The sequence below is a fragment of the Haliotis asinina genome, chromosome 2, assembly GCF_037392515.1.
Source record: "Haliotis asinina isolate JCU_RB_2024 chromosome 2, JCU_Hal_asi_v2, whole genome shotgun sequence".
Classification (NCBI taxonomy): domain Eukaryota; kingdom Metazoa; phylum Mollusca; class Gastropoda; order Lepetellida; family Haliotidae; genus Haliotis; species Haliotis asinina.
Window position 1 is genome coordinate 91,071,359 of NC_090281.1, and position 27,668 is coordinate 91,099,026.

At 38.2% G+C, this 27,668-nt stretch overlaps 1 protein-coding gene across 2 annotated transcripts in view; it reads left to right on the top strand.

Moving 5' to 3' along the window:
• Positions 1-11,856: 11,856 nt before the first annotated feature.
• LOC137274582 (uncharacterized) overlaps positions 11,857-27,668 on the top strand; it is a 41,372-nt gene continuing 25,560 nt past the window's right edge. Inside the window, exons 1-5 of one of the 2 annotated variants that reach the window (XM_067807848.1) lie at positions 11,857-11,902; positions 12,509-12,689; positions 15,772-15,821; positions 18,907-19,093; positions 26,282-26,309. In XM_067807848.1, the coding sequence (XP_067663949.1) occupies positions 12,570-12,689; positions 15,772-15,821; positions 18,907-19,093; positions 26,282-26,309 (385 nt within the window). In that variant the 5' untranslated portion in view covers positions 11,857-11,902; positions 12,509-12,569. Of the gene's footprint in view, positions 11,903-12,474; positions 12,690-15,771; positions 15,822-18,906; positions 19,094-26,281; positions 26,310-27,668 lie in introns of those variants that run through there. The other variant, XM_067807849.1, reaches the window with a different exon arrangement.

Below are 27,668 nucleotides of genomic sequence, written 5' to 3' on the forward strand. Positions count from 1 at the left end.
AACTGCAAACCGAGGCGGTGGGGTAGCCCAGTGGTTAAAGCGTTCGCTTATCACGCCGAAGACCAGGGTTCGATTTCCCTCATGTGTGCAATGCGTGAAGCCAGTTTCTGGTGTTGCTTGTAGCTATATTGCTGGAATATTGCTAAAAGAGGCGTAAAACCAAGTTCACTCAACTAACTACAAGACATGCTCCAATTCAGGCTTTCGTCTCGCATTAATCTGACACGCAGTGCTGAGCTACTGAACAAATAGTGGAGTTAAACCCACCTCACTCACTCACTCACTCACTCACTCATATACACACAGTTAGAAAATCTTTTATGAGGGGAAACAAAAAAATGATATTTTATTGCTTGCTACTGTTATGTTTACATACCAGATCACATAAAATAGAAACACGTTAATATTTAGATCCAGAGACTGACAAAAGGAAGATTGCTGCATTTTGCCCGAGTGAGCGAGTTTGCGAGTGCGTGAATAAGGGGGGTGGGGTGGGGTGGTTTGGGGTGGGTGGGGTTGGGGGTTCGCACATTGTACCAAATTAATGTCCGAAATCAAACATGGGCATTTTATAGGCTTGAAAACTGAGTATTTTTAAGCGTAAACCCACCAGTGGATTTGTTGGGTTTTTATTATCACGTTGCTGTTTCAGCAATTCATCGCCCATACCCATTCTATCTGTCGTCCTTTCTCACTCCTTTTGGCGTTCTATTCTTCCGATCAGTCAAGGATGCTGAAGACAATACCGTATTCCGCACTCGTATATACTGTAAATGTAAATAAGTACCTTCAGTGTCAAACAGAACGCTATTATTCGTATTAACCTAAGCAACCTAAGCTGTACGTCTCTCCATGTTTCTCTGTTAATCTGTCCTTAGGAACATATAACATTCATAGTGACATCTTGAATACATATTAATTACACATATGTGATACTGTTGTAATGCATGATGCCTTTGTAAACATTTTGTACATACAAACTTAAATACACAGTGTCACTAACTGTTCAAGCGTGGTTGTGTTGACGATAGCGTTACCGATGCTCAATTCAAAGAAAGCTCCGTCCAGTATTTAGTCTCCTGTATGTATCTCTTACAAGTAAAAGAAATACTGTTATTAAGTGTACCTTTGTGTGTGTGTCATCAAAGACAACTTTTCTTCATTTTTTGTTCGTATTTTGGGGATGGAAGAAAGAATACTGGGTATCTCCATTTCAATGTTGTCATTTTCCAAGTGTTTCACGTTATTTCCCACTTGGCTAACATGTGTGAAGACCATTTCTTGTGTCCGCCGATATATTGACATCCCACGTATCATTAAAGGGACGTTTTGTCACCTTGACGGCTGACACTATGTCATTCTTTAGCGTCCAGAATTTAGCTTCTTGGGTAGGGGAGAAATTGGAATTTAATTTTAGCAGCGATGCTATTTATTACAGGGGCGTTTCTATCCTAAACGTCATTAGATGAGAACGTTACCTGACATAGTATGTGACCACCAAATTTCTGGCAGCACTGGGACATGAAGGGTTTGGTCTCAGTCGTTTCTGAGTTCTGTGGGCTCGAAAGTGACCAATGATCATCGAAAGTGACGCCCGATCCTGATGTATCAGCACCATAGCTGTGTTTGAAGGTCTCCACAAAGAATTAATACGCCTCACTATTTGAGGTTTTCCTGCCGTACAAAGCTGTCATATAACTCGAACATTGTTGAAGCAGAGTCAAACTCAACCCACTCACTCTTTTCTTTGCAAGCGTGTGTGTCTCCACTGTGCCATGGTATTTCCGCCTTAGTGGAGGGTCTTGGGGATTACGTTTTTAATAAATTAACGTTTTTGTCTTCATTTATTACAGAGACACCAATTAGCTCGGACTGACCAAAGCATCTGTTTTAGACTCTTCGTGAGGCCATGCTCACGTTGTTAATGCTCCCATTATGGCCGTAAGTTGTACTGCAGATACATATTTTAATTGTGCACTAACGTGTATAAGTTCAAACATACTTCAGGAGTCAATCTCCGTCTCACCACAAAACCTGCAAGCAACTTGTATGTGTCATCAAGGTGCACCAATCATTTAAAATCTTTACAGGAAGAAAATATATTTTTCACTATTGCTTAATGTTGGTCTCGAGTTCCGACTTCAAATACACAGCTGTGAATCTCGTATTTTTGAATATTTCTAAATGGAAAATTTTCATTAATGACCACATCAGTTTTGCATAATCTGTAGAACCAGGTGCGCATAAAATCAATTTAATACATCAGCCCAATTTCTCAGTAAGGCTCCCCCTACTGGTATTCATCGTTTTCCACCCGATGTTCCCCGAACTTCACGCCTGTGCTGAATCTTCACTGAAGCAGACGACTTCCGCTAAAGCCATGATGACTGCATTATGGGGTGAAAAGATGTCACTTCAACTCCAGTGAAAGTTAAGACGTTGTATACTAAAGCAGCTGTCGCTGTTCCGACCACGCACATCACCAGCTATAACTCTCATAATCTCAAAGTCGAAATTGTGATGCGAAGCGTTATACATGAATGTGGCTTTTGTAAGCTGAGGCGGAGTTCCCACAGTGGGAAAGATCAGTAGTATTTCTCATTCAATTTTAACAACCACACGCATATCCACCCATATTGTACGTGCATTGAGAGTGTGGAACGCCCATGGGTCGGGGGCAGAATAAGTGCTTATCATCAGGAGGTGCTGTGTGAGGGATATGATACCAGATCGGGCGCTGACTTGAAGTTAAGCTTCTATGTGAGCCTATTTCAATAGATGTATGTATGTACATTGTCCCCTCAAATCACACAAACAAAGAAATGGAACTCCCCGTTGCACTGATGATGAAAAAAGGGCGTGGTGTTAGCATAAAGTACTGGTCTTTGGAACAGGTGTCCCTTATATATTATGTTGGTTTCATAATAGAATAACGTAGCCGAAATGATATGAGAACAGCCTAGGATAACATTTTATTGAGTAAGTATTTGCAAACGTCCTGAAACTGAAGATATTTAGAAAATTATTTATATGCTATTAGAAGGAGTTTATGAATTTTTTACAAATTATGAAAAGAAAGTTCATTTACCAGTTATAATGACAGTTTATTATTAATAACCTTTTGTAAAATACGTGAGCTTAACTACCTGTTGTACAAGAGTGCGCGTGATTCCCCCTTTTTAACATGAACAGAGTATAACTTTTATTGAAATATTGTTATTGTGTGTTTACCTCATTATTTGAGAGTCACGCCGTATCCAGCCAAAGGAACGAACCTGAATATATGAAGAACGCTTTAACCTTAAAGTGCTCAACCGGTTTTCCGAAAATAATTGTGTAAAATGAAGCTCTTATGCTGACATCTATATACGCCTTTCTGACATTAAATGGAACAGCATCATTATCTGTTGAAGTAAGTCGTTACGATGTAAACTCAAATAATATGATTATTGTCATTAATATGAAAGTCATGTAAACAGTAGAGTGCAATAAAAGGGTTTTTCAAGCGATCCGCGAGCGAAGCAGTTCTGTACCTTAAGTTCAAAACTTAGCCAAACTGGTATCAGTCACTGATGGCGTGCATGCAATGGGATCACAAATTTCAGTTCGTTCAAAGTAGTTTGTTTTACTCATTTCGACTAAAACATACAGCCAGTAAGATGGACCAAAGAAACAGTTCGCTGTAAGCGTGTTCCACAATATACTCCCGACATGACGGGTCGTGGATTAAGTTACATAATGACGAAACCAGGCTTCGGGGTTAAGGCATCAACTGTGTCTCACAAGAATACTCAAGTTAGGAACTATTTTTATATATGTATATTATATTTACGTGCATTACATGTTTATATTTTATACATTTTATACACGAAAAACTTTTCTAGGTTGAAAACAGTCAGCGAGATCATCAAACTTCAGGTGCAAAACACTTTAATACCTGTATCAAATACATCCCAGTGTATCGACGTGTCATTTCCTGTCTATTTCTTTTCAGAATTTTATCAATCGCCCGACTCTCTAAAGAATCCACGGTGGTCTGTTCTTAATGCGGACAAGGCGAACCTGGGTTCTCATTGTATATAGGGGTACCCTACTTACCCATATAGGGCACCCTACCTACCCACATAGGAACTCGGGTATACTAAAAGCATAAACGACATGCTAACTCGTTTGAATGTTACAATAAACTCCAACTGCCGAATCTCAAAATAACAAAAAGACAACCTATATACACGACTGCATGGTGTGCAGAAAATTATCCTGAGGTATCCCGCCGTCCTTGGTAAGTACCCGGAGCTCAGTCTAGTGGTTAAAACAGACACTTGCCAGACGTCTGTACGATACACACGCCTCTGTGCATGCACATTTTAAGTAATGGCTCTCGAACCTGGGCCTTCGGCGTGGCGATATTGACAGTAACCCATTAGGCTACCCGGTTATTGTTAAAAGCGGCGTAAAACCATATTCACTCACCTTGTTTTATTCCCTGTTCACAGGGAAACAACAAGTATCATGTTCTAACGTAATAAGGGACAGCTCGTTTAAACGAATACCTGTGTCTGGATAAAAGAAATGTATATAATGATCATGACTTTTCATTTAGTTTAAAGTGTTGAGCCAGTCTGCAGTATTGTTGTTGAGTACATTGGGGTTAATTGTAAACTGAAACAGACTTTCGATGTTAAAAACATTTCTTTAGATAACTTCATTGTTTCGTTATTTTTCAACTTTTTAAAAAAAACCGTAGCAAAGACCAGTCGATATTATGAGAATAAAATCACATTGGTGATGAACATACACACAATGTATACATAAGATGGTCTAGATGAAATATGTCTTGACAATATTTAACATTACATGGAAAACAGAAGCCCATTATGTTGTCATGGTTACACAAATCAAAGGCTTTATGTTTTCAGCAGAAAACCCAACAACAAATTATTTCATATTTAAAAAAAAGACCGTAAAATGAACATATGGTGGGTGCTCTCATTGACTAACGTCTTGCTTGAGTGATAATGTCCATGCATTTGTTTAATGTACAGGCTTAATCACATGCATGTCTGTGGGCTGTCTACTAAAAATCAGCACACCACTTGAAGTTGATTTCCTATTTCCGTCAATCACCAAAACAATTATACACCAAGACATAAAGGCTCAGAACCTTCCAACCGATCGTTCCAGGAGCATCTGGTGGCAATGTATACCTTCTTGAGCACATTTTCATACATACGACCCATCGTAAAGTAATCAATGTCCCCTTGTCCTCTGATAGCCTCCATCTGCGCGACAATTACCTGTAATTGCGGGGGAAATAAAACACATCCCATCCCAGCAACCTATTGTCTGTCCACAGTCCCCGGCCCAAAAAAGGAAGTGGGTTCGTTGTCTTTATTGTACATGTTGGCGGCCCGATGCCGTGTACCTGAGCGTCTTTGATTACCACAATACCAAGAATACACCTGGACCGACTCATATCTACCTGAAGACAGAGCCAAGGCATCACCCTCTACTCAAGAAGATGGTTTCTTGTCCGGGGTAGCTGAAGTGGCCATCGCGTTAAGTGGCAGTCCATTGTATGCAGATTATGACTATCTGTTGAGAAATACAAAAGTATTGTGTGAGTCTCGAGTTGTTACTTCCGATGATCGTATTTGATGTGATGATCAAGGCGGTGCTGACAGATTGATGGGGTGGGTGTCGTTCGTGATGAGGTTTACTGCCTTCAGATGCTATTATCTGTGAGTGCTGGAATCGGGGGTGTACTCACCTTAAAGGTTAATAAGGGTTCAGTTGCTTTGTCTCCGTTTGCCCTTGTTGGAGAAGGGAAACATTGGAACTTTTAGAAAGTAGAAATGGCTTGTAGGCTGCTTTAGTCATCCAGCTGTAATGTTTACACTTTGCCATAAAAAAGATTCGAAACCAGAATTGCGATTGTTTTAACCTCAAGCCAAACCTACCACCTCTGAATAACTAAATGATTGATCTATATTAGAATAGATCCTGTTGAAAAAAAACAATAAAAAAGTAGCAAACTTACAAAGAGCGACAGTGGGACTATATATTTTGGCAGTTCCGGGATTTGTTTGTTTTTTTCAAATCGACAAATGTTCAGAATGTCAGGTTTTGCGCTTTTGCTTCCTTAAAGCCTGAATGTCCACTAGACATAAATTTTCCTCCACTTGTGTAAAATTCTATTATATAAATAAATAAATATACCCAACCCCCAGTTTCAGTTGGAAATTGGTGAATAATTCCTCTTAATTTTGAAATTCATGATTTAAAATTAAAAGGTAACGTCAACAAGTGCTTATAACTTTATAATATCTCTGACCATAGAATAACACTATCCTTTCGACGAAGGAAACGAATTAAGATGCCATGATTGTAGAAACTGGCCTTTAAATTTCACATATACATTATTTTATTTTTCAAGAAATTCTGTTAACGTCTATAGAAGTCCACACAATTGAAAATCCTGTTTCTCCCAAAACGATTTTAACACTATTCATCAGAGTAAAGTTATATTTTCCAGTCACTGTATTCTTCATTGCGCTATGGCCAGACACACTGAAGACGTGCACGCCGACATATTATCGCCAATGTATGAATACAATGTATTTCATTAACACAGTTTAATATCGCAGACCATGAAGATCTTTGAGAGCCGCTGACCTACAGTCACTCAATATTCGGTCACACTTAACCCTTTCAAGACTGTAAATACGATTTCCTCTGCGATATAATATTATACGTAAAAACAATTCACAATGGGGCTACTGCGTTGTGCACCTGCATAGCGTTGTGTTTATGGGTGGTAATAGAGGGAATTGGTGGTGCGTTCATAAGATGTCTGTACTTGAAACGTTTGCTAACATTTACACTTCCTATCCAAATTGAAGGTTCAGGGTCCCCTTCTTTTTTTTAAAGAATATATATGATCATCAGAGCGAGTGAGTGAGTCTTCTTTGATGCCGCTTTTAGTTAATATCAGGGGACACAAGAAATGGGCTTCACACATTGTACCTACGTACGGAATCGAACCCGGACCTTCACCGCAAGGCATTAACCACTTGGCTAACATCTCATGAAAGATGGGAGGCGAAAACAGTCTCAGAGCATAACACAGACTGGACAAGTGTATTACATTCTTAATACTCAACACCGTACCCGTGAACATCAAACAAACAATACTTGTCATACTTTTAAGGCATTTCATGCTTTCGAAACTTGCGTTCCTTTTCTGCTTTGAAAGCGGATCCGTTTCATGTCAAGGATTTTATGGGCGCCTTGAACAGTACGCCCGTTGTGAATCAGGCCTCACGTTAAGGAAGATCTAAGCAAAATGTGTCATGTAGTGACGAATATATTGACTTAAATCCCCCGAACGTGGTGCGTGGTACATTTAGATATCAGCGTGTAGGGGGTTAACATCAGTGAGGCGACTGATCAGTGTTTTATTACCTGTCATCGAACAGCCCAGGTGTGACATATATATAGGTATCGGACATGTCACACTGTGTCAATACATAAGTAGTAGGGGGATAGTTTACAATTACCATAGTCTACGAATAAAACACGTGTGACCTAGGCTGGCGATTAACCCAGATAATCTTTTATGAATGTCTTTAAAGTTGGGCCGCACATATACAGAAAAAAAACATAATGACACTATTTGTTCCTTTGAATTGATTTTAGAATTTCAATTAATACTTGTATCAATGCTCTTTTGGGGTTCCGACGCTAATACCCCTATGAAGCAAATTCTCTACAACGGGTTGGACGCAGCTATTCACATTGATAGAATAAAAGACTGGAAATCAATGGCAACCGTTTCTGCAAATATTCTACAGCTTGCAATACCGTTCAAAGATATGAAAACATTTTAAGTTAGGTACTTACTATTTTATAATACTCATAATATATATTATAAATTACACAAGGATCTTGTCAGCACTGAGAGAGAGGGTACTTCTTCATGGCTTCAGTTAAATATAATTTTATTTCAAAATATTTAAATTTATGTTTTTAAATTTGAAAATACGGCAGTGTTGGTTGGTTTCGCTGAGATGTTCAATTTATTATAATCCATACATTTACATTTTTAGCACACATTTACAAATGATAGAGGTCATGTGGAGCAAATTCATATCAAACAGTCTTCTTTCCAACTCTTCTTTACTTCGTTATGTTATAGGGGTAGCCTAGTGGTTAAAGCGTTCGCTTGTCACACTGAAGACCCGGGTTCGATTCCCCACATGGATACAATATATGAAGCCATTTTGGTGTCCCCTGCCCTGCCGTGATATTGTTGTGATGTTGCTGGAATATTGCTGTGATATTGCTGTGATATTGCTACTTTAGCGTATAAGTAACTCCACTCACTCACTGCATATGATTAACCCTCACAATGACCTGTCCACGGATTATAAACAAATTTACTTCATTTCCAACTGCGTTATGAAAAGAACTTGGGGTGTTTACTTTTGCCACTCCGTACTATTAAACTTTTGCAATTTGTACAATTACATATTTCAACACACATGTAGAATTGTTACATATTTATATATCGTTGTCTAAAAGAGGTAAAACGTCTGACCGGAGAGCATAATTTCAGGAGCTGGATTTCCAGGTGTTGTACCACGTGACGTTAAGACATGATACTTGATTTTACCCTGCCTGGTCTTGCGCTCGACATTCATGGGATGAAACAGACTAGCTTGGAACTGGGACTGTTAGAGTAAGGACAGCATAGTCTATGAACACGCACGCACACACACACGTGTGCATGTACGTAATTATGTGGGAGCAATAACCTTGAAAGCGACAAACCTACCTCATCTCAAACTCCTTACAGCCAGTATCTGCCCACCCTTCGGTGACAACGTTATATTTTACGGCTGCTTGTATCACTGTTGCCATCAGAATCCAAATTTCAGACGTTTGGGTTGAATGTCGCGTTATAATTCTCTTTCTTGTATAGCTCACTGCGCGTCAAGTTGTGTATAGGCTTGTGTTTGTGCATGCGTGCTTGTGTAGTTAGCTTCTGGTTTCAACAGTCCGGACAGGGCTAGCTCACTCAGTATTTACATGGATTCTCGGGACAGCGGAATTGTTCAGGTCTTGAGCGTGAATTAACCTTTCTTTCGGTATCTGATACAGTTGCGAAATAACATTCAGTTGATACAAGAATGCGAACATATATGAAAACGTATGTTTTCTGTCGTTGATACCTGGCTCCCTATTCGTCCTAGACGAAATACAATTCTGAATGAGTACACCTATTATTGTACAAAGCCTATAGAGGAACTCATATCTTCGATCAACTTTTTGATCGTATGATCTTGCTGTAAACCGTTGTTCAGTGCTTGCAAAACATGGTGAATGCCACACCCCCTTGTGACACGCCCACCCGTGGAACCGACAACAAAAATGTACACTATACTCTACTGTGACCGCGTGTGTCTTTGAGTACATCTTTCATGGTCTTTCATCTGTTCTTCTGAGTGGAAGGATAAATATTAAACCAACATCTATGGGGACAAAGTAGAGACTACTCTTAGAAGTCTTTAACCTAAAACCCAAGCAGTGTCATAAAACTCGGGGATACCCATATACACAGAAGCCTATTTATGAAATGAAAAAGAGCTAAAATGTAGATATGACTTGACTTCAGTCTGACAGGTATATTGAGTTATTTTATGTTGTAAGGGAACGGTGGATTAATGCAAAGCTGCAACAAACAAATAAACAAAGGTCAAAACGTCATGACAACATCGAATACTGTTCCCAAAATGTCTGGGCAATTATCCAATAGCATTCTGCACGAGGCCAAAAATCAATGTGAAGATACTTAGGATGCTAATGATTAATACGACGAAGCACGGTTTTCATATCACGTGTGTCAGAACTATGTCAGGCCAGTTTCATTACCATACTGTTGTCATCAGATAAATAAACAGCTCGCATAACTCAGTAGATGTATTCATGATATTTACGACAGGGAAATACACCCAAATAATGATCGCAACGTATTTTTCCTGATGCCTACCCCATCTAGCTCAGACCATACTATATGATAATTCGCGGGTTTTATATATGCATAGGAGATTGTCATTGAAGTGTCTGCTTAAATTAAACCATTATACAATACGAGGCGATCACACGTGGTGCGTAATGAGAAGTAAATGTCGTGCTATAGATTTATGTAGGGTATCGTTTGTATACGAGATGAATTATATGACAGGCACGTGAAACGTTTAATTCGCCAGCTGTCACTTTACAAACATCCCGATACGTTTTCATCACAAAGGTGTCACCCCATTCACTAAATCTACATGTGTTAGAGAACCTGAGATTGTGCCATTGGTATTAGTGAATGTGAAACAAAGTGAAAATCAGATGTAAGATATAGTACGTACAGTTAGTGACATGCGGGGTGGCTTGGGAATCGTAAGTTTAGTACTGGATGTAGTGGTAGCCAAACACTGCTAGCTAGATATTGGACTGGTTGTGTGGTGCGTGCGTGTGTTGAGAGAGAGAGAGAGAGAGAGAGAGGGAGAGAGAGAGAGAGACTGAGAGAGACTGAGAGAGAGAGAGAGAGAGAGAGAGAGAGATCCAGGCGTAAGAAAGAGTATGATGGTGGTGGTTAGTGTATGTGTGTGTGCGTGTGTGTTCGTGTGTGGTGTGAGGGTGTTTGTGTCAGTGGTATGTGTGTGTACATACATTACATACATGTTTGATTCTGACTCTTTCCCACTCTCTTTCTCTCTTTGTATGGTGTCTTTGGGTGTCCTTACTGTCTGTGTGTGTGCGTGCGTGCGTGCGTGCGTGCGTGCGTGCGTGCGCGCGCGAGTGTTGTGAGGGTGTGTGCGTCATTGATATGTGTGCATATACGTTATTATTCAGACTCCCTCCCTTTCTCTTCATGTGTGTGTGGTGAGTGTGTGTGAGTGTGTGTGAGTGTGAGTGAGTGTGTGTGAGTGTGTGTGTGTGTGTGGTGTGTGTGTGTGGTGTGTGCATGCATACATGTTTGATTCTGACTGTGTGCGTTTTGAGAGTGTTTGTGGGTGTCTGTGATCTCTCATCTGTATTTTACTGACATGTATATCACAAAACAACTTGGATAACATAGCATAAATATAATAAAGTAAACAAGGCGTGACATGTGATATACTTGGGATTACACATTCTTAGTAAGATCATCGGATCTTGGCCGTTTGTGGCTATGCCGGAAAATACCACATGGTAACTTACACGTTATGGAAAGGGAGCGAGTGCTAACAAATACAGCTTTACTCTGAGTGATTGAGTCAGTGAGTGAGTCAGTGTGTGACTGAAATCGGAATTCCCGTTGTGTCAGGAACAAGAATTTCAAAAGGATAACATCGATATGACTGCATGAGTGCATGACAAATGCCGCCTGTGTATACAATATATAAATGGAAATGCTAAAACAACAGACATCTTTTTCATCTATTCGTTCGAAACATACTTCATGAATAGTAAATATATATTGCATCAAACAATTACTTTGCTTGTTGTCACTAGTGTGATATAGACTAAATTAGCATTATATAACAAGGTTTTCTAACGCATTACCTCTCGTGTCATACCAACTATACCGGCCTTGTCAAAGGCTGGAGTAAGTAGTCAGGCAATTTGGCATATGTCAAATGTGTCTTTATGTATTTCCTGTACGCAGTCTTTGTTCGACACATATATTTGACAATCGCAACATATCTTAGGCTACAGGAAGCGAAACGGCCCAGTATCAAAACGGCTTCGGATGTGGGGCTTAGCAATCTGTTAATTAGTAAGTAAATTGAGCCTACTACAAACGCCGCTTTGAACATTGAGAAGAAAGACCAAAGATGTTAAGATGAAAGACGGCGGCCGCTCGGTGAGTGAATGAATATAGTTTTACGCAGTCTTCAGCACAATATTCCAGCAATATCATCAGAAATAGGCTTCGCACCTAAGTCTTAGGCGAGGCGAGCGAACGCTTTAACCCCTGGGCTACGCCGTCGACCAGGAGGAGTATGGAAAACAGAAACATTACATTGTCAAACCGACATTCGTACACAATGGTGTGTCCATTGGATTTATCTTTCCTTTTGAGCACTATGCCACATCGCTCATCGAGAATGTATATTCCAATGCATTGTGTTTGTATTTTTTTGTATTCCATGTGCACCCCTCCCCTACACCAAAAGTTAGACAAACAATAGAAAATTGTCTTTTCCTAAAATCTGTGTTTTACCGGAAATTGTCAGAAACGTTTCCTCTGGATAAAAAGTTACAATAAAAAGCAAATACTCTGACTACATCGTATTAATCCATACGTATAATTTCTCATTCTATTCCACATCCACATCACTGCATGTCGCACGTATATTTTACGGCTTATTCGCGGTCCATAATAATGAGTTGACACGTGTGTGTAGAGTTATCTGCCCCTATGAGACGTCACTAGATGGCGTAACACTTCCACGTTTGCTATTGACAGGCATGAAGCCCATGACAAGTTGATAAGGAAAACTTTTGTGAAAACAACCGAAGACAACAAAATGTCTGTAGGGGGAGGAAATCTACAAGGGGGGTCAACCCATCCTCTCAAGATCTTCGCCAGCATATTCATATCCTTCATCGGAGCTGGAGTTCTGGGGCTCCCTTTTGCTTTCAAGGAGGTAAACATTTGATCGCCGGCGAGCTTATTTATCGTTATAAATAATCTATCAGACTCATTAACGAAAGCGTCAGTATTAAGTTAGTTTGTAGTAAGAATTATCGTATTCATGCCTTGTGTATAACCTGGGAAAGACTTCAGTGATCAACTCCTGTTGGGATGTACGTAAGCAGCTGTTACGTATACAAGCAGGTAATCTTCAATGTAAAAGAAAAAATGCCAACACTATGAATTGATAAATTCATGATAAAAATCAAATGTGTGGGTTTTTTAAGTGAACTGAATATGCATTACTGGTCCATCTCTCTGTGATAAGTGCGAAGTATATGTTAATATACTTTTGACCTGTTATTTGTATATCACACGTATATCAGTTGGAACTGATGGCCATCATTTGTTATAACCGTGACAAGCCTTTTGTCAGTGATATATCCCAGTGTTGTTGGTTTTCGACGGTATAAGACAAAAATGGGGAGTAGTGCACTTTACCAGGCGCACTTTTTCTGATTTATTTTTCGGATGGATATACTCACACCAGAGGTAAGCCAACCCTTACCTTTACTCGCTAACCCTAAGGATCTAGAAGGGGGTGCCAATGGTAAATTCAGCGCGTTCATAAGCAAACGCTCAGCAGTCCCTGGGTAGCGAACCCGATAAACTGCACTCTAGCCCCAAAACATGATTTTTATCATAAATATCATTTAAAGTTTTGATTTTGCTAACCTTGAGTGATAAAGATATGCTCATCTATTTCACACAAAAATATCATGTGTTTCCTGCAAATATAGTGTTGATGACATAACATCGGCAAAACTGTAGCCGCTTGCCACATTAGGGTATTTTGTATATGTTTTCCACGATGAGCCATACTTTCACCTCTGCATAGTGAGAGAGTGTTTCGATCACATGGCTTCCTGGGTAAATAATGTTGATGTTTATTTGCTCTTTACATATCAATTGTCAGTAAAAAGTCTCATGACAGGAACTGGGCATCTGCAATACTCATGAAGCAATTTGTGCACTCTGATGGTGAACGTACTTCCCCGATATATAGCTAGCAATGCAATCATTGAAATCACCAGAACGTCAAATTCATCTCGCTTTGGGATCTTGATTTTGACATTCTAGTTGATTCAAATAAACTATTTTCAGTAACAATTTGTCAGTTCTGAACCTGGAATAATTAACACTTCAGTGGTTACACATTAATAAGCAATAACTGTACCCATCAGTCCCTAATTTGTAGATGTTAATTTCTTGTGATAGTATACTGGTGTTTCCTATTCTGGCTGTACTTACAGATAGCAGCTGAAAAAATATTTTTATAAAACATTATCGTAAGAATGTTTGATGATTTTAAATGAAGAGACTCCTCCTCTAACATCTGCATCTATCATCTGCTTGATCACTCAGGTGTATTACATGTACAAATCTTGAACTCGGTGAAAAACTAGGTGGTCCTCCACTGACTTATTGAGACATCTCCTATTTTTGCGACATAACAAGGAAGTTACATTATGAGGTGTAAGGAAGAGGATACAAAGTATCATGCATCAGCAATCTCAGCAGAAAACATGTTTATTGTAAGAAGAGGAAACCCGCTAGATCCAGTTTGACAGTGGCTCTCTCCACTTGAGGACTCACATTTTGCTACACAACTAAACAATCTTCTTGCTTCTCCATTGAGTGTATTTGCAGTGGGTTAAATCATCATGTCAGTGAATGTACCAAGAAAAAGATGTTTCAAGCCATGTTTGTTTGTTGGAAGTAATTCATTAAAGCATTGAAAATGAAATTCTCAATGCTGTGATAACTACACATTTTAAATGTTGTAAGCCGAAGGGGGTGAAATACTTTGAGATTATTTGGACCCTTAACCATGCTAATTATCAAACTCCCCCTTTAAATCTTAAAAACATAATCAGTACAGTAACCTAAAGAATGTGCAGTCTGATTTGGATTAGTATGAACAATGATGTACTAAAAGTTCAAAAGGAAACATTTATATCAGATGCAGTGCAGTGGGGATAACTTACCTGAATTGAAAGTGCATGGAATTATAAGTTTTTAGTAATATTTCACAACAGGTCATAACTGGTTTACATCATCTGATATGTTGTTCAGGTTGTTAGAAATCTAAAACCATAAGATCATATTAGTGTGACAGTGTACAACAGTAGTGGAAGAGAGACAGTGGCTTCGTGTTGGTTTATCAGAAGATTGCAGACTATCCTGCAGTATGATATGTTCAATTTTGATGGACAGGTGCTGTTAGTGTTAGTCTGTTGATCAAATACAGTATGTAAGACTAAGAGATTGTAATTTAGTTTTATGAACAAAGACATGCTTTCTTGCCTCACAGGATTGCTGTTAAGGCATTGCATGGGAGCTTTTCAGTGAACTACAATGATGGCAATAATGTACGTGTTTGTGGCAGAGATTCAAGTACTATTATATAAGACAGTAGTAATACAATGTTGGGTTTGCCACGTTGACTGTGAGTAGTAATAAGAAAGACATGTAAGCAGCATCTGCAGCAAAACCATATTACTACCATATATCATTATATCATCATCTTACTTCTAAGACTCTGCAAACCCACAAGTGATATAATTTATTATTGCTCATAAACAAGTTGATCAGCATGAAAGTTACTATATTTTCAGATTCCATTTAAATTTTATCATTTTTTTGCGCAAGAACAGTGAGGTCATTTGTTCATTTTGTTCATGATACGATATTTTTCAGAGCATCAATTATGTATCCCACAAGTATGCTGTCATTAATACTTTTATTTGTGAAATTGGGGACACAAATGCCTGTGTGTGGCTCAAATGATTCATTTTCAAAGGAAACTTACAGCAGATGTTTTGGTCATGTTATAAAGGGATGGAAACTACCCCATCGTTTGTGCTAGCTTGAATGTTCACAGCTTTTAGGGAAAGAACACACATTCTGTTTTACATGTCTTCTTTGTCTGATGTGTACTAGTTGAACCATAAACATTGGAGAGACATTATTCAGAAAGTCCAGATATCTATCCTTTTTGTAATGTATCAATAACTCATTTTGTTTGTTTGCAGGCCGGAATCATAGAGGGAGCGATGATCATGACCTTTGTCGGCATCGTCAGGTAACTTGGTACCTTAGTTTTACTTCTTGTATATATAGCATAGTGTTGTGCCCATGTGGGATATTGAGCTTGGGTCTTCAGCTCGACAGGTGAATGTTTTAACCGCAAGACTACCTACCCCCATCCCATGCAAGTGTTGAATACACAAACACTGTGTATTATGATACACTTTACATATATGTTACTGTGTTACATGCTATACATATTACTACCAGATCATAATACATATAGATGTATCACAAACCTTGTAATATAGGCACTGATTCAATCTCTCATTGTAATATATACCATGACAGACCCATTGGATATTTATGAACATGAGAAATGTTAACCCAATAGTTTTATTGTGCATCAATCATGTCAGTAGTCTGAAGCCTGAAGTGAATGTCTGTTTAGTGTTAGTAGTATCTGCAGCTCCATATGATAACACAAAACTGTTCTGAAAATGATGCTATGAATTGGCTGTAGTGTATCACGTTTTCTCATATACTAGTTATGTCTGAACTAATTGATGAACATGAAACAAACACACGTTACTTATGCTTTGATAATATGTCTTTCATTGAGAGAATTTGATCAGTAATGATGCAATAGGATTTATGTTTGTATTTTATGTTATGAAGTTTATTGCATTAAACATCGTCCAAAGATTTTACTAATCCAGGTAATATAAAAATATATTGATGCATCTTTTCTGTCACAGATAGTTTGTATGAAAGCAATGTTCAGTGAAACTTTGATTGTACTCAGGGATAGTTTTGTGGTTAATTTGAAAGTGTTCACTCATCATGCTCAAAACCCTAGGCCCGCTTGCACCGAACAATCTTAGTTACAATCAATCTTAGGCCCCTACAATCAACTTTACTACCACCATACAATTGCCCTAATCCACTTGCACAAAGACAATCTTAAGACAGCATGGATTTAAGATCGCAATCATAGTTTAGATCAAACTCTTCAACATTAGAAATTTCTTATACTCGACTCCAGTCTACAGTTGTCTGCAAGTGCGCATAGCATGCTATGCTAATAAAAGGTGGAACAGGTTACTGCATGCAACACACACACCTCCCATGCACCTTGCATAAAAAAAACTAAAACAAAACAAAACCCTCAACTGGAAACAATTACGTGGAAGATAACTAAATAGTTTTCTATATTCCAGCTGTCTTGATTCATTAACCAAGAATGTGATATTGCAACCACAGAAGTACCAACCCATTTTTATGAAGATATTGAAATACGGAAAAATACATTTAATAGATTTGGGTCTAGATTTAGTGACATAGTCATTATGAAAATTAAATTTATACAAAATTTCTTTTTGATATAGCACCTAAATGCAACCCTATTTTGTTGATAATTATTTTTTCTTTTTGAGAAAATCTTTTTCACACAAATTTCAATTGAGTCAGCAATGAGAAACTAAGACAAAAATCATGGACACGAACATGACCGAAAAGAAATAGACGTTGAGTTCTGCGATGTCACAACATAATATAAATTGTATTTGGGCATGGCAGATTTTACAACAACAGCATAATATGCCAAGGGAAACCACTCCCATTTTGCGTAAAAACTAAGATTACTGGTAGCTGCCCTTGAGTTACTGAAATGGTTTGGGCCATTGCAGTCATCTTTCGTTACTATCGTTTCCTTGATTATCAAAAAGGAATGGTATTTGTACTTTTTCCAACACTGAATTTAGTGAGAATCATACTTTATGATACCGTCTCGATAAGATGTTGTTCAGTACCACAAATATCAATATTTCTGACATTAAATCAATGTTGCATTCTGTGAGTTGTTGTAGTATGAGGGGAATCACACACTTTTACGAATATAAAAGGTTCTTAAGGATTTACAATAAGTGTAGCAGTTTGCCCACATGGATACGTTTGAAGCCCATTTCTGGTGTACCCCTCCTGATATTGCTGGAATATTTCTAAAACTGGTCTAAAATTAAACACACACACTTATTTCAATGTTGTCATCTGCTGCAGATGGGCAGTTAGGTTGGGTCAGCTTCATCTGTGCTACACTGTTAGAACCTCAATTAATCAGTCTGGTATTCTTCATGTATACAGTGTATGAAATTAACCTTTTTAGCAAGTAATTATCAGTAGGTATCTAAATCCCTTACCTGGTAGCAGCATTCGTTAGTATTGGTGTTAATGCCTCCTGTTCACCCAGTGTCAGATATATGCATGTTGGATACCCACCATAAGTTTGAACAGCAACTGATCTGTTTTATCCTTACTGAAATCACAACACACAGAACACCATATTTTCTTCACAAAAGAATCATTTTAACCACTCTCACTCAGGTTCTAAATATTTGTGATTTTCCTGTAAATCAAATTTCCACTTGAACACTGTACTATTGATGTAACTGGGTTAGATTTTGTTCTTTTAGTTTTAGCGATCAAGTAGGAAATATTCTGATCATCTTGACAGTGACTGTCATTGTTTGTAAAACCACCAGAATATCTGATAGTTAAAGTTTTATTCATGAGTAAATCAGAGTTTCATTTTGACAGCGAAGGTTAAAAAAAATGTTTTCCTCATGAATAAATCAAGCCATTTCGACCAATCTACATTTGAAACGAAGACACATATGTAACGTGCATCATACATCAGTTCATAGCGTGTACTTCTGAGTACTGGGCTGTATTAAGTTATGCAAAAATGGGTACTTAAATTGTTCTAGCAAACAATGTTTTACCGCCCTTATGCTTCAGGCAATGATGAATGTCCATTACCAAACATTGGAAGCAGTAATGTTATACTTAGGAGCATGTCGGCTGAGTGGACAGGCTCTCTGTTGCAATTATGTGAGTTTGCAATGTGTTAGTGACCAATAAGTGCTCCAATGACCATCTGTTTGGAAATTAAAATACCAGTGTTGGCAAGTTGGAAGTGAAAGTGCACAAGTGGAGTTCTAAACTTTGTTCAAATGGCATCAAACTGATGAATGTCAGTGGTTTCACTAAAAAATACCAGGAAACAACTGTGTTTTAGGATTTTGAATAACAAATATGTTACCTCAAAGCTTTAATTTTGAATCCTGCTATATTGTTTTCAGTGTTAAGGCCATGTTGTTAATCATCGACTGCAAGTACAAAATACTAGAAAGACGCAAGTCAAAGAAGGGTTACAGCAATGGCAGTATTGATGAAGATGGCCTCACAAGGTCTAAAGAAGAGGTTACAGATCTCCTCAAAGGAGAAGGGGCTCTTGTCATTCGAGTTAAAGACCCTCCAGTTCCACAGGTAGGCAACTTTTGATCTGATCTCCCCTGTGCATGAAGACTGACAACATCTGTAAAGTGAATCCATATCCAAGAAAATACAGGAAATTCCAGTAGCCAAGGTGAAATATGGATCTTCAAAGACTTTATTGATTCCACTGGTCTTGAAACTTTTAATTATTGTTGACTCCTGGCTAACACTCTTGCTGTCAATAACACTGCAACATAACACTTGGTTGATCTAGGTCTGTGTGCCATGATTGTTATATTTAGGGTTCCTTGACATGTGCCTTGTAGATCGGTATTTCAGTGCGGGACTCAAGGAAAGTGACAATACATATCCTGAACTGGGCAGTTGCCCAGTGGTTTAAATGGAACTTGCTCTTCACCTGAAGGCTGGGATTTGAATCCACACATGGAGTTAGTGATGCCATGGTGTTCCATGTGATGTGCAATTAGTATTACGAAGTGAACAGTCCATACCTTTTCACTTCTTTCAAGTTTCACTATATACACTATTTGCATCTATTGTAAATTGTAAATTTGTGTTTCCAAAACCCATACTCAAGTTTTGTTTACGTCCATTTTGAAGGTGTTTATATTTTGCATCAGTGGTACAAAGCCTCATTATGGTCACAAGCATAGTGTCTGCTGAGTAGTGGTGATAGTCCTCCTGTTCCTAATGCAGCTGTTTCAGCGACTGTTTGTTTAACATTGCAGCATGCATTCACATGACTGATTCCCATTTTGTACAGTTATATTCCATTTATTATGCTAAATATTTTAGATGAGATTTCATTGATTTATGGTTAGTAGGTTTGTTGTGTCACTTTGTTCCAAATCTGCTGAAAATAATCACAAACTATATCATGTATATAAACATGAAATACTGTACTGTGGTATTGCAAGAGCCCATGGGCCCATATGATTCCTGTGTGAAAGATTGAAAGTGGATAAAGGGGGCAAGTCACATGGTTTATAAAATCCACAATAATGTACTTTATGATATAGCTATGAATAATAATGGACCATTTTGCACATACAATACTGGCTGTCAGCACATGTCCATACTGATCACCTGGGATGAAGATGCATATCAGCCATATCAGCCAAAGGGCCTAAAATCCATGTCCGCCATATTGCCATGTAAACTGGTATTGGTACTGAATGAATACATGCAAATGCTCGAAACTTTAATAGACAGAGCCTAGTTTATTTAGAGTTAAGTCCTCTGCTCAAGTGTCTGTGCGTCAAGAAATGGTGGAAGTATGAGTTCTAATCTTGGTGGTGATGATGTGGCTGTGTTTGCTATGACTGTTTTCCCTTCACTGGTCATATCAACACGAGACTACCAGATGAGCCCGAGGAGACTCTGGTCCTCGGGCTGATATGACTGGTGAAAGTTATATAATAACTTCCTAGTATGTGGTCCCCATTGTATTATGATATATACCCCGGGGCATCTTTCTTGTCTTCATTCCAGCTTGAGAAAGGTTTAGTACAAGCCTCATCAATGGTTAGTGACAACATAGTCTTGAATGAAAAGGAAATGTACAATGTAATATAATGTCTTTTCACTATGAGTGTTACACAGTGTTAAATACATTGAGGCTCACTTCAGTGGGGCAGCTTTTTCGGATGTGGATCTGTGTTATTAAGAATCACTTTGCCTGGATGTTTATGTTAAGAAATCCTGTCTTGTGTTAAGGGTGAAAGAGTAGGTGATGTCAGTTAGAAGAGGAAGGGTTGTGATCAGGTTTATGATCATCACGAAGATATATAGCATGAAATAGGTCTCTTCAAGCACTGATTACAGTATGGTAAAGCAAAATGAGAATTCAGACTTCAAGGAAACAACTGAAATAATTACACTGCCATGTGACACCTCTTCTTGATAGTATATAGTCATGATCGGTTGAATGGCTTGTGTGAGTGAGTACATGCAGGTGAATTGGCCTATACATTCCCTATGCTGGTTCTTTTTCTAAGTTTTAGCGCTGACTTAAGTTGGATACAGTCGAACTGATAAGTCAGACAGACCTCTCATGATTCGTCATAATTTTTTGTTTGGAAGATATTGAGATACATTTTCAAAATTATTTTTATATATTATAAGTTGTTCACTGGTTGCGAGGTGCCAGGGGCTCATGTACCCTCATGAGGGCTCATGAGGGTACATGAGTCCATGGACCCAGATCGACCAGTGAGCAGCTTATTTATCTTACCGAACAACTGAATTTTAATTTTGAACTGTTTGAAGCACTTCTGTTGAATGTGAGGCGAATTGCCATTTGCAGACGACACAAGGTAAACAGATTTAGAGTGATCTCCCTTCCATTGATTTTCAATCGCAAAACATCAGTAATTTCCGTGCCTGATGCGTGATTCAATGTTATTCGAGGCAAAGAAGTACTACCATGAAGCACCAGAAGAGTTTGGAATTCCCAGTGGTGTACATTGAAAATAATACATCGCCTGTAAGCGGGGTACATTGAAAATAATAGAATAGGGCTTAGCCAATCAGAAGGCGACATTCATGTGTGATATGAGGTACAGTACTTTAAATACTGTCAAAAGAGGGGAAATCTTCCATACAATTAATCCCTTATCAAAAGAGAGGTGGCGAATGTGATCAGGATGTTGGTAGGTTGTTTTTGTCAATGGAACACACAGTAACATTCCAGTATGTGTCCAGCAATCATATATTAATAATGTGAACAATTAAGTTTGCATGCTTTCCTTGGTTCCGTCTGTGTAGCACATGATTTTGCTGCCATAGACAAACTGGATCTTGTTCATTCGCCATGAGAAGCTGACATTATTTCCATTGACCTGAAGCTTGTGGCATTTTTTGTGGAGCAACAGGTTGTATGTAGGAAACTGTTCGTACTGCTTGCTTATCAACTCACGAGGCTATGTATATCTCTATGCTTATTACAGATGTTTTAAAAAACATGTTTTTTGCAGACTGATGTCATATAGTTGTAATATCACTGAGTGTTGTGTTAAGCAACAAACAGGTAATAAGTAGTCTTTATGACCTACCTGCATATAAGACCAACATTTATATTGTTGTCAGTATGTTCATATGAACCTTAAGAGAAGGGTACAATATTGTCCAGTAATATTATCAAATATGTTTCATTTTCGTGAAAACTAACTTTGATGATCACTACTTCCTTATGTCTGACAATCAGGGATAAACCTGGCTTGGAAACAATGTAAGATAAAATCTCACATGGGACCAAAAGCATGAGATGTTTTCAAATCATATGAGATTTGACTGTTCATGATCGTTCACAAGATAGGGAATAAACGACAAATATGACATTGTCATATGTATTTAATCAACTTCAAGTCAACCAATCATGAATTGCAATGAATTACACAGCATGAAATTGAATTGACAATTACACTTCACCACTCACCAAATTTAGTTTTCCACATATTTTTGAAATTTCAGTTTCAGAACTTGGTTTGCAATTGAATCTGTAGATCTACTAGCGTCTCCATTGGTGTCTATTTTCTGGTTTTCATCAAGATCAACGATTTTCAGTTTTTCTTCGTTTTCATTTGTAGTGTTTAGAAATTTTAGTATCAAATGTTTTTCCTTAGCAAATAAATATAATCATAGCTATTGTAAGTCTTAAAATGGTTACAGCTGTAATGGTGGTGATCAGATATGTGTTTCTCTTACAACTGTCAATATATGACAATGTGAATCAATATTTGGATATACTAGATAGATTTACATGTCTCATGAGGTCATTGACTGGTAGAATGTGTAGTGACATCAGTACACACGCATCCACCTGTTAGTCTTTCTCATGTATGTAAGCTCTTGGTACTGTTGGTATATGTATCATATATTTATACCTTGTATCATGTGCCATTTTCAGTTCTGCTTGACAACTTTACGATTTAAGAAAAGACACCCCTCTTTCATAAAATAAAGTTGCTATCCATAATTCATGAATACGTTTATCAAAATTTATCTTCCCAATGAGGAGGATCCTTAAGAGTAAATCTATTAATTTTCCCTGTTGTTTTACAAAAGTGATAAAGCAACCCTTATTCTTTTCTGACTGTTCTAATTACACATTTGTTACTGGACTGGTGTATGGTTGTGATCCCAGTCTTCATGCTCAAGCTACACCTCTAATCAATAGCCACATTTCAACACTGGTGAAGGCAGTCGAAGATGTATGTATTTTCACTTGAAATATTAGTTCATACTTACGGTGTCTGTCTGTTGAGAGGGCATATAGACAATTATCTTGCTCCTGTATGTAGTATATCAGTTGTTTACAGTTCTACTTTTCCTCACTGACTTACCGTCTTACTCACTTTTACTCTTTACAAGTGATTTATTCATTCTTCATAGCTCATTCCCCCATGCCTCATTTACTCACTCTTTTTCTTCACAGCTCATTCACTCATATCATCACTAACTTGCCACCATTCATCCTCTAGTTCTCCCACCCTCTCAGTCACTCTACAACTCATTCTATCATACCCACACTAACTCGCTAACTATCCCATCATCAGCTTTGTAATGCATTGTTAACCAGTTGTACAATGCATCAGTGTTGGGAAAGACACAAGCCTTTTGCTGCATTGAGTTGTGTCCCTTTGCTGTCAGAATGCATCCACGTGCCGAATGTGATCTAAGCGTTAAGTCTGTTTTGAAGTATAGTGGCTATAACGATAACACAAGTCTTTGCACTTCAATTACTGTGTGTCTGTGAGGCCTAATGGATTCTGATATAATCTTGATGGTGATCAGCTTGGTTTACAGCCATGCACACACACATACACCTGTGTTTATCAGATACAGCATGCTTGTCAACAGGTGTTGCATCTGTTCAGCCGGCAGACAGTGACAGCCTTTTGTAATGGTGTAAAGTCCTGAATCACACATCCAACAACTCTGGTATAGACAAGTCGATGTCAGCTAACAGTTCTCTTCTACCCTCCATCCATGATATCTTACACTGCTGCTAATATGAAAAATAGAGAACCAATTAGCTGGAGAGTGAGTGATGAACAGTAGAACACAAAACAGATGTTATACTGTTTACAGAAGCAAGATGGTTGTCCATGTTTCATCAAAATTCCTTTCCCACAGAATTGAGCCTATTGGACTAAAACTAATATCTCATGGAAAAATCATACCCCTGTGATATTGCTGGAATATTGATGAAATCAGTGTAAAACCCAACTCACTTCCTCATGTAAAAATAGAGGCACAGGGGTCATTATCCAGTGCTCCCAAATTTCCTTCCAGAGTTGCACCCCTTTGGCCTACTATTATCCTAAGATTATGGATGTAAGGCTGTGTGCCCCCAGGCTATGTTTCTAGGTGTGTCAGCACCATAGCCATGCTTGTGTCCCTGTCAAGTGATAAACATCTAAGATTCTCCCACCTTAACCTGGCTCTCCATGATAAGTGAAGTACATGTTGAAGTTGTGCTGAACCAAAATTTGCCAAAAGACCAATTGAAACCAATTTGAATGAGTATTCATTACCGGCATTAGTGTTTATAAATATTCACTTCATTTGAAGCATCTGTCATTGCAGACCTCACCTATCAATCATGTCGTCCTGCTGGATTTTATATCCATATATAACTGTTAGACACTTATACCGATATAGTGACATTGATTACTGTAACAAGAATGCTGTTGAATTATTGATCTTGGCCTGTCTGTTGGCATGAAGCAGACCCAGAGATGAGCAAGATTGATGCAGAGAAATATAACAAGTCTGTGTGAAACCCAGTGAGTGTGAAAGTGTTGAGTGAAGCAGGTGTTGTGCTTGTCGGCCTGATGTGACAGATGTTGCATTGCGTGAATATGTTGGCAATGTATGTGCTAGGTGCTGTGCGTGTCAAATTATGCATTTTCATGAATGATTGATATATATTTTTTCTTAACATTTACAGGATAAAAAGATACTAGTATTCAATCACAACAGAATTATATGTTATATGTACCATTTATTGATATACGTAAGAGATACTGACTCTGAATTTATACCAGAAGCATGATTAAACAGACTTCTTATTCAGTCCTTACTTGCCAAATATGCAACGTGTTTGCCTTAGCCCTGTTAGTAGTCTTACTAGTTTAGACAACTGAGACAAATATTTGTCAGTGTTAAATATAAATAATGACAGTTAATGAATTCTGTCCATGTGGAGTGGTTTCGTTTGTTACACAATAGTCCAGCTGTATGATGGCGGTGTGTTTTATGACATGTAAGCCACATGTGATAAGGTCTGACAACTGGTTAAACATACGTCACAGACATGAACAGAATCGTGTATAGTATCTAGCAGTATATCATGATTTAATGATACATATTACTGTTTCAAATATCTATGATACTAGTACTCTAGCTTTTTTTTCATGCAAGAAAGATATCAAATGAGGAATTATATTTTTCAGTACAAGGTTTTCGGTTGAATAGTGCAGGAACTGAAGTGTACAGCTTGAAATATTTAGAATTGAGATGGTATGGTTGCCGTGGTTACATAAGATTCCTGTACACACACACATGGTAGACATTTGTGTGAATTGAAAGAAGCACAAGGGAAAGTGTGTGTTGATTGTTTGGATGTTGGGTAAAAGGGTTTGGGGGAAGTGATGTGATATCTTAAATCTGGACATATTTGACATGGAGTATCATGGCACAGCATGGACTCTTGGTATGGTGTAGTAAAGAGACATTACCATAATGTTGTCACCGTCATCAATATCACTCTTAAAATCATGGAAGTAGGATACAGGCCAGAAAATAAATAAAAAGTCTGTAGAGAGAATCTTGTTTATAACAGGCATCCACAGTCTATGTTGATCATACTCTGCGGCACAAAAAAAACGGGGATGATTTTGTTGGGGTCAGCATACCCCAGGGTTGTGGATAATAGCACGAAATATCAACTTGATTATCTCATCGAGATGTGAATTTTATGCATATGCAGTCATCACAAGACTGCAATATTGTTATTTTGTGTTAAACACTGTCTTGATTGACATGGCAGTATTGATGATCATTTGTATCACGTTTTTGACAATCGTCTATCATGGCCATGTGTGAAAAGAAGCAAGAATTGTGGGCAGTGATGACTACTTTTCATGAGATAGCTTGATATATAGAGATGTTTTTCTTCTGCTGGTTAACATTGTGATTTGTTCTGTGTTTCAGACATCTGACCTGACATATGGCGATGTAGGTGAGTGGTGGTGATAAAGAAAGTAGGGTGCGTTTCCTGACACAGCCATGTGGTGGCCACACTTCAGCCTTAATGTTGAAGGGCTTGATTAATGCATTGTTGCTTGCACTAGTGCACCCCAGTATTACTAAGATCAATGTAGTTTCAAGTCGAGAATATTTTGTGTTGGTAAGCTTCTGAATGAAACATAAATCAGTAGCATCTTTCTCTCATTACATATTGCAGTAAAACAGTGCAAGTGGAATATGGTTTAACCAGACTGTTCCCTTGGGTTGCACCTGGTGCAAGTAGGTTGACACTTCTTAAATTGAGCCCTGTGTTACCATGAATGATAAATGTTATTTACAGGATAGATCATTCCATTCTAAGTGGTTCCATGCAGTCTGCTTGATACTGTGTTAAAAACTAAGAGGATATGGGTTAGATGTATGTTTACTGTTTTAATGCTGTTTTAGCCATGCTCAAAGACTGTACTGCATGATATTTCAATGGATGTGTCATAATTGTGTCCTTAAAACAGGTAGGTCAAGATTCATGAATGGTTAAAAAAGGACTCCAGTCATGCATGGGGACAGTTTGGTCAATATATATTCTTGAAAGTCTCTTCCTCTGCCTCCCCCCTGCCTCCCCCTCTCTCTCTCCCTCTCCCTCTGCCTCCCCCCTCTCTCCATCTGCCTGAATTTTTCTGTGTGTCACATCTGGAACTTAATTGTAGTGGTATATAAGTAATATTTTCTTCAGAATACAATCAAGTATATGTGTGTGTGTGAAATGAATGTGTGAGTCAGTATCTCACCTTGTAATAAAGGAAGGTATTAAACTGAAGCAAGATTGATTGTTGTTTCCCGTATTTAATGTTATAGTGAACAATGTTCCAGGTACAGCACAGCAACATGTCTAGGCCTGAGAACCATGTCTATTCTTATCAGATGTTACAGATATTCAGTTCCACAGGCATGTTTCATGCATGCATGCATATTCATGTATGCATAATAGGTATCAACCATCTGACAACAGCTGTGAGGAAAACATAGCTAACATGTTGTTTAAAGTGCTCATTAAACACTCAAAAAGTTGCATTTACCTTAAAGTATAAACGACCACACCACATTGAACTTATATATGACTATCGAAATTGAGGATGTTCCCATACTGTTTGTTTGTAGTGTACATTCCGACAACAATCAACTATCCATGCAGCACCTGGAAATGTAGATTTTGTCAACCTTCAGGTTTTAATGTGATCATTTTGGTGATAATTATCTGCATGATCAGGAAACTATCAAATTATGATTAAGTGTCCATTCACTTGGAGAATATGAAATTAAGTTACTGACATTATATGAAATATGAGATCCT